This window comes from Silurus aristotelis, assembly GCF_946808225.1.
Source record: "Silurus aristotelis genome assembly, chromosome: 10".
Taxonomy (NCBI): domain Eukaryota; kingdom Metazoa; phylum Chordata; class Actinopteri; order Siluriformes; family Siluridae; genus Silurus; species Silurus aristotelis.
Window position 1 is genome coordinate 29,928,750 of NC_139583.1, and position 15,000 is coordinate 29,943,749.

Consider the following 15,000-nt stretch of genomic DNA (forward strand, 5'->3'; position numbering starts at 1 on the left):
TAATGCAGCATGAATCAAACTTTACACCACTCCAGGGCAGAAGGGAGCTGCCCCACTGAGTCTCAGGAGACACACATATCACACACACACACACACACACACACACACACACACACACACACACACACACACACACACACACACACAAACATCCCCCTGTAGGCTTGAGAGGAGTAATGGACAGTGGACATCATGTCACAAGCTCCATAATAAGCCATAAATAAGTGGTGCTGATGAAGCTTCTCTCTAAGAGCACTGTAGTGTGTTTCTCTCTTTTATAGAAGAAAAACTACAGCTGGCATTTCAGGTCCATACATTTACGTTTTTTTGTTAGAAAATGTAAACTGAATATGGTAATAACTGTACTGTAAAAGTTCTCCAGCTTCATGATTTTACTGTTAATTTACACGATATACTTCTTACAGTGTAACTTTTATAATCTATCCTGAACTAAACCCCCAGTAAACCCATACAATAATCCCAATTCTGTATTTCACTTTTACTCTTTGGATTCTATAGAACACTCGAAGCATCATCAGGAGAGATGAAGGACGAGCCGGAGACGCCTCATTAGACGCTGGTTCCTGTTTTCATAAATCAACAAATCGGTTATAAAGATTGCGATTGGATTCCGGGTCTCAGGCGCAACCCTGTGGAGTCCTGCAGCACCTCTCTAACTCACTCAGCTCTTCATCCTTACAAAATTATCTTCGTTACAGACTTTTTACATCACACACCAAAAATAACCTCAATATCCTAAATTCCATTAGAGCTCATTTACAGAAACTCAGGTGAAGATGTGAGAACGGAAATAAAGATGATTTGAGCAGTCAGTCAGGCATCAACTTGTGTTTACGGCCTGCTTATGATGCTTTTATATTTACTCAAGAAATGTACAATAACACAGAAGAAGAAGAATTCAATTAATTTTAGCACTTTTTAAAATTTACAGAAGGAAAGACTTATAGAAGGAAATTTACTTACAGTATATATAAATTGTTGTGTATTTATCTTCCTGATGAGCAAACCGGCAGCGACTGTGGCAAAGAAATCATCTCATACTTAGATGGCATGAGAAAGAATCCTTAAGAGGAACCAGACTGAAATCCATCTTCATCTGGGTGACACCAAGAAAAGATTATAAATCATTAGAACATTACAAACACAAAGATTCAGAAATATCCTGAGCACCAGAGTGTGTGATTATGGATAATGTCCTTTCTAAAGTCTTCTACAGTTAGTTGGAGTTATGGAACCAAGAGCTCCTGAGGAACTCATGAATTAGCTCAGCATCTAAGATCATTATGGATTCAACACCAACTCCTCCATTTCCAGAGCCTTTAAATGTTTGAGAAGAAGAAGATGAAGAAGAGGATGGTTTGTGATCCACATGTTTTATGCTGGATGTCCTTCCAAACGCAACCCTCCACATTGATCCACGCTTATATATTTATATTTATATATATTTATACACATACTGTATATCAGGTAAGATAGATGTTATATTTAGCATGATTTATGTGAGAGATAGTAAAATATAATGAGATGTAGGATTTTGGCTTACACTACAAATATATGAGAGGCAAAGTAGAAGAACCAACACACACACACACACACACACACACACACAGTTTAAATTGCCTTCCTGCCAATTTCCAGTGTATGTGTTTATGTTTATAAAAAATTAAAGCATTCTTCCAGCACGCACTCGTTTTATTTTAATTAAAAAGTCCGCACAGCAATTAGCTTTAGAGTTCTGAAACAATGGTCGTGAATTTTCCGCATGTTAGTGTCTTTATAGAGCTTTAAATTGTTGAATATTTTTGATTAGATTAACTCCTGCATCCTGCACACCGCCGTTCTGCCGCATTAACTCCTCAGCTGTATAACACTCCCGGTTCGACACCAGCATCCCGGTCCTGCGTCTCTCGGTGAAAGAATCAATTAGTTCAATCAGTCACTTACATGTTGACAGGAAACAAGAAGATGTGACTTCCTTTTGCATTTAATTAGTCAAAGCGACATGAAGGCTTCGCTTCAGGAATCGACGAAACGAATAACGCAGGGATGAAGATAAACATTTCAACGTGAGGTGTGTGTGTGTGTGTGTGTGTGTGTGTGTGTGTGTGTGTGTGTGTGTGTGTGTGTGTGTTTGGTGCTTCTTATTATTATTAATTCTTTCGGCTTCTCCCATAAGGGGGCGCCACAGCGGATCATCTGTCTCCAAACCAACTACCTGCATGTCTTCCTTCACCACATCCATAAACCTCCTCCATGCTCTTCCTCTTTTGCTCCTTCCTGGTGTCTCCATCCTCAGCATTCTCCTACTGATATACCCCATGTCCCTCCTCTGCACATGTCCAAACCATCTCAATCTCACCTCCCTCATCTTGTCTCCAAAACGTCCTACATGCGCTGTCCCTCTAATAAACTCATTTCTAATCCTCTCCATCGTCATCACTCCCAACGAACATCTCAACATCTTCAGCTCTGCTACCTCCAGCTCCACCTCCTGTCTTTTATGTGCATGTTTGGTGCTGTTGAAGTTATTTAATCAACCCCAGAATTCCCATAAACACCCTGGAATTGATTAAAGAAGATAACTTTCCTGTTATAGTCTCCTGTAGTTAATAAGACACTCCGGACACGCCCCTCCGTTGCTAAGGAAACTATAACAAATCCAAACGAGAACGTTATTATAAACCCGTGCTAATTCATCAGTTTGACCAATCAGGACCCAGAACTCAGGAGTGGAATTGTAACTGTTTATGTCACATTCGTTACTGTCATACTTATTAATCTGCAGGATCGCGGTTCAATTTAATGGTTTAATTAGTGCGTTAATGAACGCGAATAAATAAATGATGAAGTAATTAACAACTTCCTCAGGAGACGAACGAGTCACATGACCAGAAGCAATTCATCTGCATTCATTTACATGAATTCAATTACATCCTTTTCAGTTAATAATGACTCCTAAAGTTATGTGGATCTAAATATTCGCCAAATTGTCAATTAAATATGTAATTGATTAAGTTGTTAATTGCTCATTAAGATTAATCTCGGGATTGTAGTCTGGGATGAACCTTTATTCCATATTTACTATACAAAATGTCTTATAGTTAATTATGCAAATGTTTTAATATTGTGTGTGTGTGTGTGTGTGTGTGTGTGTGTGTGTGTGTGTGTGTGTGTGTGTGTGTGTGTGTGTGTGTGTGTGTGTGTGTGCTGGAAGAAGAAAATGTTGAATGTATCAGCACAAGTCCGAATGTATAAATCTGTCTTGGTTTAAGCTTCATCACTAAGAGCTATGCAAAAGTGCTCACACACACACACACACACACGCACACACACATACATGCTCAGCAACTATAAATCACATTGCAGTGGAGGGAGACCTCCTCTTCTTCCTCCTGTTCCTGTTCTCTCAATCACTAGACGAGTGGAGGGAAGTGGAATGGAGAGCAGAGGAGTGGAGTGGAGTTTCTCCCCTTCAAAGCCTCTCAGCCCCGTCAGCACTTCACACATTCTCACACATAGATATTCATTCCAATCACAAATGCTTTATGCCTTATTTATGGGTCTACCAGACGCCACATTCGCCAATGGGATGAGAGATGTTCAGTGTTAAATTCCTACCAGCTCGAAATCGGCACCGTATGGAGATGAGGTGAAGCAGTGGAGCTTTTTTTCACTTTAAAACCTTTGAGCAAAGCACTATACACAAACACACACACACACACACACACACACACACACACACTCACACATGCACACATAAACACAAACAAACACACCCCTTCTTCATCTGTGGATTGGACACGCATTGAAATACAGCCCTGAACTATAAACCATGCAACGTGATGTATTTGTATTTATGAGATATTCATGTATGAGTTTTGCCTTTGAGTCATGAACTAAATACAAAAAATACATCAGTAAGAAGAAAAAGATCACACAGTGTGTAGAAAAGAAAGATGTTTAACCAATTGTTAAGCAGCATGGAACAACTCCCATTACATTACATCATCACCCAAACCACTCCCATTACATTACATCATCACCCAAACCCCTCCCATTACATTACATCATCACCCAACCCCTCCCAATTACATTATATCATCACCCAAACCCCCTCCATTACATTACATCATCACCCAAACCACTCCCATTACATTACATCATCACCCAAACCCCTCCCAATTCATTACATCATCACCCAACCCCTCCCAATTACATTATATCATCACCCAAACCCCCTCCATTACATTACATCATCACCCAAACCACTCCCATTACATTACATCATCACCCAAACCCCTCCCATTACATTACATCATCACCCAACCCCTCCCAATTACATTACATCATCACCCAAACCCCCTCCATTACATTACATCATCACACAAACCCCTCCCATTACATTACATCATCACCCAAACCCCTCCCATTACATTACATCATCACCCAAACCCCTCCCATTACATTACATCATCACACAAACCCCTCCCATTAAATTACATCATCACCCAAACCCCTCCCATTACATTACATCATCACCCAAACCACTCCCATTACATTACATCATCACCCAACCCCTCCCAATTACATTACATCATCACACAAAACCCTCCCATTACATTACATCATCACCCAAACCCCGCCCATTACATTACATCATCACCCAAACCCCGCCCATTACATTACATCATCACCCAAACCCCCTCCATTACATTACATCATCACACAAACCCCTCCCATTACATTACATCATCACCCAAACCACTCCCATTACATTACATCATCACCCAACCCCTCCCAATTACATTACATCATCACCCAAACCCCTCCCATTACATTACATCATTACCCAAACCCCTCCCATTACATTACATCATCACCCAAACTTCTCACATTACATTACAAGCAGCTCAAATGTACTCTATATGTGTTCTGGTATTCAAAAGGTCATGGGATCAAGTAGAGTAAATCACTTTGGTTAAAATGTGAATAAAACTAAAATAGAAGCACATTTATTATTTAAAAAACAAAATGAAGATTTTAGAGTTTAAATTGAATGTAGAGCACATTATTCTTGATCGAAATTTTATTTTATTTTATATTTTGTATAAAGCTGGACTGGTTGCATGAACCTCAGAGTTATATGGTGGAACTATAGCTCTATCTTGTGGTTGGAGGTGTTAATTACAGTCATGAGCAGGTTACATTGATGTCTTTAAAACATATTATTCATATTACTATAGTTATATTATGTTTAGACAATTAGATTTATGTTGTTGTATAGAGAAGGTCAGAAGGAGCTGCATTGTGTGTTTGTGGATTTAGAGAAAGCGTATGACAGGGTGGAGAGAGGAGTTGTGGTATTGTGTGAGGAAGTCTGATGTGTCAGAGAAGTATGTGAAGGTGGTGCAGGACATGTATGAGGACAGTGTGACAGCAGTGAAGTGTGCAGTAGGAACAACAGACTGGTTCAAGGTGGAGGTTGGACTGCATCAAGGATCGGCTCTGAGCCCTTCCCTGTTTGGAGGAAGGTGAGATTGAGATGGTTTGGACATGTGCAGAGGAGGGACATGGGGTATATCAGTAGGAGAATGCTGAGGATGGAGACACCAGGAAGGAGGAAAAGAGGAAGACCAAGGAGGAGGTTTATGGATGTGGTGAAGGAAGACATGCAAGTAGTGGGGGTAAAAGAGGCAGATGTAGAGGACAGGGGGGATGGAAACGGAGGATCCGCTGTGGCGCCCCCTAATGGGAGAAGCCGAAAGAAGAAGAAGAATTAGATTTACAGTATGTTGTACATGCGTCACTGTCCGTATATTTTCAAATCTTTCCAAAAGATTTATGCATCATAACAAACATACATTTTGGAATTAAAATCACAATTTGTTAAGTTGTTCCCAGTTGTGTTTTATTTCAATTAATTTGCCGTTTTTTACATTTTCCTTTTACTCCCAGACGGATTATAATACATTTGCATTAACTTCACATTACATTAAAAGCTCAGATTTTATTTGAATTTAATGTAATAATTATCATATTTTTTAAATGTAATATTTTCTTTCTGATGTTTTTATCTATGTTTGTTTATTTATTTATTTATTTATTTATTTATTGTGGTTCAATATTAATTAGCGGACCCCCTGCAGTCCCGCCGGCGATTTTATGTCCAAATCGCGAGAAAATAAAGGCGTGATAACGAAAAAAAAAAAGAAAGAAAACAAGAATGATTTCCGTCAAATTGCCGCAAAAAATCAACAAGGAAAAAATAAAACGCTGTCAGTCCTCCAGGCCTGAAGGTGGCGCTGTGAAGCTCAGTTTTTTTTCCTGCGGCTTCTTCGGCGTCTCCATGCTCGTACACAGAAGCAGAACCTAAAGCGTAATAATAATAATAAAAAAGAGAACGACCATTTGCAGGTGTTCGTGTCGTGAAGCTGAACGCCATGTCCTACAACTACGTGGTAACGGCGCAGAAACCCACCGCGGTGAACGCCTGCATCACCGGTCAGTCCGACCCCTTGTCGCGCTCCCGCGCTTCAGGCCTGCGCGGCTAGCAGCTAGCGGCTAGCAGCTAGCGTGTCGCTTCGGTTATAAACGCATCACGGATCCGTTGTTTTATTTATTAAATTAAATTTTATTTCATTTTATTATTATTGCTTCAATCGAAACCTGTCAGTTGATCATTTTTTACGCCTCTCGCGCTAGCTAGATTTTGCTACGTCAAGCGCGTGCGTGACGCTGTGCTAAAATTAATGCTTACATGTTTTTTTTTCCGTTTAATATCTTAATTCGTTTTTATTAATCATAAAACTATAAATGTTCTTCTGGAGGTTTTATTGCTATTTTTTATTTTTTTTACTTGAGGTGTAAGTGTTTTGACTGTTCGCAGTTTCGAGCTAAATAATAGAAATAAAAATAATGAAGCTTAAAATAAAACATTATAACAACGCGATGAAATGCTTTAATATAGTGTTTAAAAGCTTCATGTTTATCTCCTGCTGTGTTGTTATGAACACTAATAGGACATATGGATGGTATACGGAATACAGGTGCACGCAGTGTTAAAGGGGTCCAAATACTTTTGGGTCCAAATAGTGGAGTCGCTTATGATCGAGTCTTTAATATGACTCAGAAGAACGAGTCGACTCAGAGTGATTCGACTCAGAGTGATTCGTTCATTTGCATTTACTTTTTATTTATATATATATATATATATATATATATAATTTGCCAGTGTTACATGGTCCATCTGAGTTAATTTAATGTGATTGATCAGATGCCGTATGCTGTATCTGCAGGTCACTTCACGTCAGCGGATGATCTTAACCTTCTCATAGCGAAGAACACACGTCTGGAGATCTATGTGGTCACAGCGGAGGGATTACGGCCGGTCAAGGAGATCGGCATGTACGGCAAGATTGCCGTCATGGAGCTCTTTAGACCCAAAGTGAGTCGCCGTGTTGAATATTTGGGGCATATCTCTCTCTCTCTCTCTCTCTCTCTCTCTGTATATGTATGTGTGTGTGTGTGTGTGTGTGTGTGTGTATATATGTTGATAACATTTGTGTCTGTGTTCAGGGTGAAAGTAAGGATCTCCTGTTCATTCTGACGGCCAAATACAACGCCTGTATCTTGGAGTACAAGCAGAATGGAGATAGTATTGATATCATCACTCGTGCTCATGGAAATGTTCAGGTATTAACACAAAACCTTTAGGTCTTATGTTAAGTCTTCACACCTACTTGTGTTAGGTAAGGTATGGAGATCTGTTCTTTTTGAACATTTCGTTCCACATTGAGTCAAGACAAGTCAAGTTTATTTCTATTGCGCTTTTCACAACAGACATTGTCTCAAAGCAGCTTTACACAAATCAACAGTGAAGGTGAATGGTGTGTGTTTATCCCTGATGAGCAGCCGTGGCGACTGTGGCAAGAAAAAACGGGAACCTCATCCTTATTTGGGTTTTGGTATACATTGACTCTTCCTTTTGCTCTTGTAATAATCTCCACTCTTCTGGGAAGATGCTCCACTAGATTTTGGGGAGATTCATTCAGCTGAAAGGGTGATAGTAAAGTCAGGTACTGTTGAAGGTGAGGAGGTTCCTGGGGTTCAGTCAGTGATCACATTTATCTCAAAGGTGTGCAGTAGGTTTGGAGCTCTCTAGCAGGAGATCTTCTGCTTCAACCCATGGAACTCCCATCCTATGCAATGATGTGCTTTCAACTCTGTGGTAACAGTTAGAGAAGTCTGGCTGCAGAAGTCAGGTGTCCTATTACTTTTGGCTATTTAACAAATGAATATAAGACATGTAAGAAAACTTTTATTTTTTAGGATCGGATTGGGCGTCCGTCAGAGACCGGGATTATCGGTATCGTTGACCCCGAGTGTCGTATGATTGGTCTGCGGCTCTACGACGGTCTTTTTAAAGTCATCCCGTTGGATCGGGAAAACCGAGAGCTCAAAGCCTTCAACATTCGTCTGGAGGAGCTGCAGGTTATAGACGTGCACTTCCTGTACGGGTGCCAGGCTCCTACCGTCTGTTTCATATATCAGGTAACAAATAACCTAGAATCATTTATATCCACATCAAACCCCTCATTATACACTTTATACCTCTCTTTATTTCTTTCCTCTTTTTGCACAATACTTCTTTTACTTTTATTTATACTGAACAATTCAATATTTATTGTTGGCTTATTTATGAAACAGTTTATATTTTATTTTACAAAGAAGAACTACAACATTCTTTACATTAAATGTGCTCAATAATCTTTTTTAAACCTCATATAATTATGATTTTTTTCTTTTTTTTACAAAACATTTATCAAATGCATTAAATGAGTGATTTTCTTTTTTACATTTTTAGCAAAGATTTTACATAATTATTGTTTATTAAATATTTTTCATATTTAAACATGTTATACTATGTTCAATAATTATATATTTATTTGAGTTATTAAAAAAATATTATTCAATTTATTCTTAAAACAATAAAAGTAATTATTTTTGTAGAAATTAAATAAAATGATCTTTGTCTTTTTCCTTCACTTCTATATCTATTATTATATTTTACAAATCCAAAAGTACCATAATATGACTTGAGTTGCGGTCTCTCTCCAGGACCCTCAGGGACGTCACGTGAAGACGTACGAGGTGTCTCTGAAAGAGAAGGAGTTCAGTAAGGGGCCCTGGAAGCAGGAGAACGTTGAAGCTGAAGCCTCCATGGTTATTCCCGGTGAGCTGTGATTGGAGACTTCAAAAGATTATGAATATTCATAAAATCAATAAAGATCACTGAATCGTGCGTGTTTGTGTTCCTGCAGTTCCTGAGCCATTTGGTGGCGCTATAATCATCGGTCAGGAGTCCATCACGTATCACAACGGAGATAAATACCTGGCCATCGCACCTCCGACAATCAAGGTGACTGAAAACGTGTGCTATTTCTGTCTGATGAGTTCTGAATTCTGATTGGTCAGGATGCACTATTGTTTCTATGGTAACGTTTAAGATTGGACTGAACTGTGGGAAATGTATAACGAACAAATTACATCAACAATATAAACATTTCTAGGTTTGTTTCCTAAATGAGTTTATCATAAATCCATAGCAAAGCACGATCGTGTGTCATAACCGCGTGGATCCGAACGGCTCTCGCTACCTCCTGGGTGACATGGACGGGAGGCTGTTCATGCTCCTGTTGGAGAAAGAGGAACTGATCGATGGATCCATGGTGCTGAAAGATCTACGGGTGGAGCTGCTGGGAGAGGTGAGTGCATTCCTGTAGATTCATAATTGGGTGGAGCTTCATGCAAGCTGATCATATTACATCACAAAATCACAGTCGCATGATTGGACCGGTTCTGCATGAGATGTGCACATGGAAATGATGAAATGTTCTGTTTGAGAAAACACGGATGCAAATGTATCTAGCAAGTGTTGTGTGTTTCTTCCAGACATCCATCGCCGAGTGTCTGACCTACCTGGATAACGGAGTCGTGTTTGTAGGCTCCAGACTCGGAGATTCTCAGCTGGTTAAAGTCAGTCAGGTTTTTATTATTTCTCTATGACTTCTTGATGTTTCTCAGATAATAAACGTGTGTGTATTTCGTGTGTGTGTGTGTGTGTGTGTGTGTGTGTGTGTGCACAGCTGAATGTGGACAGTAACGACCAGGGCTCGTACGTGGCAGTTATGGAAACATTTACCAACCTGGGGCCAATCGTGGACATGTGTGTCGTGGATCTGGAGCGGCAAGGACAGGGCCAGGTAAGACCACACCTGTCCACGTGATGGTTACAGCAGAGCAATCAGGCGTTTCTGTCTTCTTCAAAACGAGTTTAAATATGCAGATCAGAAATCAGATTCACCGTATTAAAGTTTCTATAAACACTGATTCATTCATTAAGTGCGTGTTGTAGTGGGCGTGGCTTGTGATTGTTAGGTCACATGATCTGGATAAAGAGTGGAGCTGTGTGACCTTGGAGCTGTGTGACCTTGTTTTGGAGATATGTTGTCTGTGTTGATGTTCTGATCAGGTTCTTTTGTCTTTCCATACAGCTGGTCACCTGCTCAGGGGCGTTTAAAGAAGGTTCCCTGAGGATCATTCGGAATGGAATAGGAATCCATGAGCACGCCAGTATCGACCTGCCTGGTATCAAAGGTCAGGGCGTAGATTTTTATTTTATTGTTCTTTTTTCTTTTTTACATGCACAAAATAATTCCATTTTAATAATCCAATTTTGGAAAAAGTCCTGGATCTCTAGGCATCTCTATACCAATTTCCCAATGACAAGCAAACACGAAAATGTATAAATATTCATGAATATGCTAATTAGAATTGCAGTATTTCTGAGCTAGACCGTGTGCAAGCTAGTAAAAATCTCACATTCACTCTCCTGCCATATGTGGTTCTTCTCCAAACTGTTAGCACAAAGCAGGAGGCACACAGTTGTACAGGACGTCTTTGGAGGGGGTATAATACAGTTTTAAATTCACTCGAAACCCAAATCTGTTCCAGCATGGCAATGCCCCTGTGCACAAAGCCAGCTCCATGAAGATCTGCTTTCCATGGTTTATAGATCTCGAGTGAGATTTAATTCCGTCACTAATGCTAGGCTTGGTCAGATACTAAGCTTAGCACACACCAACAGGTTAATCAAAAGGTGGGGTTTATTGTGACATCATAAGAAACAGAATTTTTTATTTATTTTTTAACCTGTTTTTTTTCCTGCTCATATTTATTTATTTATTTATTTATTTATTTTTTAGGGTTATGGCCTCTTCGCTCGGAGGCGGGCAAAGAAACTGACGACATGCTGGTGCTTTCTTTCGTCGGACAAACCAGGTAGAACTTGGAGCCATGGTTTTATTTTTTTATTTCTTTATTCAGCTGTTTGTTTCTATTCTTTTGTGGTGTTTGTGTTCTTGAATCAGAGTTCTGATGCTGAGCGGAGAGGAGGTGGAGGAAACCGAGCTTCCCGGGTTTGTAGATAATCAGCAGACGTTCTTTTGCGGCAATGTGGCTCACCAGCAACTCATTCAGGTGATCTTTTAAAACTGCAGTCGTCTGGTTTCGTCATTCGTATCGGTGTCGAGAGCGCTAACTGATCTTTTGTTGCGTCTTCCAGATTACCTCCGGTTCAGTGCGATTGGTCACGCAGGAGAGCAAGTCTTTAATTAGCGAATGGAAAGAACCTCAGGGCAGGAACATCAGCGTGGCTGCTTGCAACTCCACCCAGGTGGTGCTAGCGGTGGGACGAGTACTCTACTATCTGCAGATCCTCAGCGGAGAACTCAAGCAGATAAGGTACAGCTTGTTTACACGTCATTACAATGACGACGACGTGCTCTAATCACAACATCGATGCATCGAGAAAACGAACGAAAATGAATTTACAGGATTAATTTAGAACAGAATATCACTTTACAGAATCTCCCAGATTTATTTACTGATAATAACGTTTATTAAATGCTGCTTTCTTTTTACATCTTTATTCATAGCATTATCGTAATGCACCGTATCTTAACTTATTCGGAGAAAAAACATCAGATATTTCGCACCCCCATATAACAAAAATGGTACGATCCTCGTTTCCTAACAGCTCTCTGAGATTAGTAGTTGAATCAGACTCCTATAGAAACATGATTTTTGTGGTTTATTAACGTGACTCTGTAAATCAGTTCGACAGAGATGGAGCACGAGGTAGCGTGTTTGGACATCACTCCCCTCGGCGAGAGTAGCGGAGAGTCCGGCTTGTGCGCCGTGGGCCTGTGGACCGATATCTCGGCTCGGGTCCTCCGTCTGCCCTGCTTCAGCCCTCTGCATAAGGAGATGCTGGGTGGAGGTGAGGGGACTTTTGAGTGTGAAAGCGTCTGTTCATTCTGCTGAGAGTAAATATGCAAAATGTTTATTTGCTCTCAATACAAATGTGTTGATGGTTAAATGGTTCTCTGTCTCACTCAGAGATCATACCACGTTCCATCCTGATGACCACGTTTGAGGGCAGTCATTACCTTCTCTGTGCTCTGGGAGACGGCGCTCTGTTCTACTTCGGCCTGGACTTGGAGACGGGTCGGGAAAAAGCACATACAATTTATAAATTATTTTTTTTTTTTAAATCATAAACTCGTCCTCTTGGCTCTGTATATAGATGATCAATAAAACGTGTGTGTGTGTGTGTGTGTGTGTGTGTGTGTGTGTGTGTGTGTGTGTGTGTGTGTGTGTGTGTGTAGGCACTCTGACCGAGAGGAAGAAGGTAACTCTGGGGACTCAGCCCACGGTGCTCCGGACCTTCCGCTCCCTTTCCACCTCCAACGTGTTTGCATGCTCAGACAGACCCACCGTCATCTACTCCAGCAACCACAAACTCGTCTTCTCCAACGTCAACCTCAAAGAGGTCAATTACATGTGCCCCCTGAACTCTGAGGGCTACCCCGACAGGTGTGTGGGTGTATGAGGGGCAAATCACCCTTGTTTATTACTTCTCGAACACAATAAACAAGGAATACAATATAAATGTTTGTCTGATGCAGAATTGTATTTTTTTTATACCCCCCCCCCCCAAACATGAATCAGGGTTTATCACTCAGATGATCGTGAAGCTGCTGTTCACATTATATATCTTTTTAAAGAAAATATTTATATATGTTTTATATATTTTGCTGTTTTGTAGTAATGTTATTATTCTCATTTAATCTCCATTACAGCTTGGCTCTGGCTAATAACAGCACTTTGACCATCGGTACCATCGATGAAATCCAGAAGCTCCACATTCGCACTGTACCTCTGTATGAGTCCCCCAAGTGAGTCTATCTGTTTATCTATCTATATATAGATAGCTGTATCTACATTCTTTATTCTGTACTTCTTTCTTTACTTTGTCATCCTTTTTCTCTCCTACCTGCTAAAGGGTCGACCAATCGGCACCGATAATTGATTGCTGGAAATATCTGCAAAAATCCAAACCGATAGTTTTTCCGGGTTGCATTATACTGTAGGAGATCACTGATGTTTATACCTGCTGTGTTTTTGACTAGGTCCCCCCCCATTTTGGAGGTCACTGTTTTTATTCATTTGCAGTGTTATTGTTGTTTCTGTTTGCATGCATGTCCTCAATATTTATTAATATAAATCATATTTAAGTTTTCACATTCATGATTCAGTACTGTTTTATTTTTGTAATAGTTTTTACTTGGTTTGTTTATCCAGTATCTATTAAAAAAACTATCGTTTGATTGACTTAGTTGACCTCTACTATATACATATACATTCACTTAACTACTTCATCACTGCATAATTCCTAACCTCTTTCCTTCCTTCTCTTTCTGCTGAGTGTGCAGCTGGAATGCAGCAGTTTCCATCAAATGCTTTTTAAATCTTTTTTTTTGCTCGATTTCAGGGTGAAAGTATAAAACATGCTCCACTTTTTTTTTTTTTTTTACCCCACTCTTTCTCTCTCTCTCTCTCTCTCTCTCTCTCTCAGGAGGATCTGTTATCAGGAAGTGTCTCAGTGTTTCGGTGTGCTCTCCAGTCGAGTAGAGATGCAGGATGTTAATGGAACAACGGCTCCGGTACGCCCCAGCGCCAGCACTCAGGTCAGTTCACCTGAGAAGATTCCACATGGATTATATTTTTGCTCTCTCTCTCTTTCTCGTCTTTCTTTCTCTCACTAAGTATTGAAAAATGTTACCATACTAGTGCCCTATTAATTTTTCTAAAAGATATAAAAATAATAATAATTAGTACAAATATTTTGAAAACACTCACACATTCGTTTTCTTTCGTTTTCCTCATCGACACTGAAACGTCTGAAAACACTCACGTCCCTGTACTGCACACGAGCAAAACGTCATGTCCTTCTGGCTTTTTGAAAGGTTGTGGCACGAAATGCAGCATCGTTGTGAAATTTTCACTTTTGGAGAGCGTTTGGGATAAGCTACTGTTCCCGTTTACTGAAAACGCCGCCTCAGGACAGAACATAGGAAAAATAAGTGTTTTCAAAAGAAAACTCAACACGTGGAAAATATCAGAGGTTTTAACGTAACGCATGTTATAGTTTAATGTTTAATATGGTCTTAAACACCGTTATGGAAGTCTGCATGTTTGAGTCTCTCAGCTTCTCTTTGTCTGTCTCTTTCTTCCTTTCTTTATCTCTGCCTCTTTTTTTTTTCTTTTCTTTTCTGTCGTTCACTCGTTCTTTCTCTCTCTCTTTCCTGCTCTCTGCTCTGATCATTCTATTGAGGTTTTACCTTCTGTCCTCCTCAGGCTCTGTCCAGCAGTGTGAGCTCCAGTAAGCTCTTCCCCAGCAGCACCTCCCCACATGAGACCTCCTTCGGTGAGGAGGTGGAGGTGCACAGCTTACTGGTGGTGGATCAGCACACCTTTGAAGGTATTTTCTCCACATCGTTCAACCAGAAACCTCGTAAAAGCTTTTGAACCAAAGTAATCATGATCCCCTTCCCCACCCCAGTGCTTCATGCTCAC

The 15,000-nt window shown here is 40.2% G+C and overlaps 1 protein-coding gene across 1 annotated transcript in view; it reads left to right on the forward strand.

The window, feature by feature from the left end:
* The first annotated feature begins 6,243 nt into the window (after window positions 1-6,243).
* The window catches only part of ddb1 (damage-specific DNA binding protein 1), an 11,525-nt gene continuing 2,768 nt past the window's right edge, over window positions 6,244-15,000 (forward strand). Inside the window, exons 1-20 of the mRNA XM_083552865.1 lie at window positions 6,244-6,522; window positions 7,317-7,465; window positions 7,597-7,713; window positions 8,350-8,571; window positions 9,139-9,253; window positions 9,342-9,439; window positions 9,627-9,785; window positions 9,973-10,056; window positions 10,167-10,283; window positions 10,575-10,677; window positions 11,286-11,361; window positions 11,451-11,559; window positions 11,645-11,823; window positions 12,198-12,361; window positions 12,481-12,588; window positions 12,750-12,957; window positions 13,224-13,319; window positions 14,000-14,111; window positions 14,782-14,905; window positions 14,987-15,000. The exon at window positions 14,987-15,000 is cut by the window's right edge and continues 151 nt beyond it. Of these exons, the coding sequence (XP_083408991.1) occupies window positions 6,462-6,522; window positions 7,317-7,465; window positions 7,597-7,713; window positions 8,350-8,571; window positions 9,139-9,253; window positions 9,342-9,439; window positions 9,627-9,785; window positions 9,973-10,056; window positions 10,167-10,283; window positions 10,575-10,677; window positions 11,286-11,361; window positions 11,451-11,559; window positions 11,645-11,823; window positions 12,198-12,361; window positions 12,481-12,588; window positions 12,750-12,957; window positions 13,224-13,319; window positions 14,000-14,111; window positions 14,782-14,905; window positions 14,987-15,000 (2,415 nt within the window). The 5' untranslated portion in view covers window positions 6,244-6,461. The remainder of the gene's footprint in view (window positions 6,523-7,316; window positions 7,466-7,596; window positions 7,714-8,349; window positions 8,572-9,138; window positions 9,254-9,341; window positions 9,440-9,626; window positions 9,786-9,972; window positions 10,057-10,166; window positions 10,284-10,574; window positions 10,678-11,285; window positions 11,362-11,450; window positions 11,560-11,644; window positions 11,824-12,197; window positions 12,362-12,480; window positions 12,589-12,749; window positions 12,958-13,223; window positions 13,320-13,999; window positions 14,112-14,781; window positions 14,906-14,986) is intronic.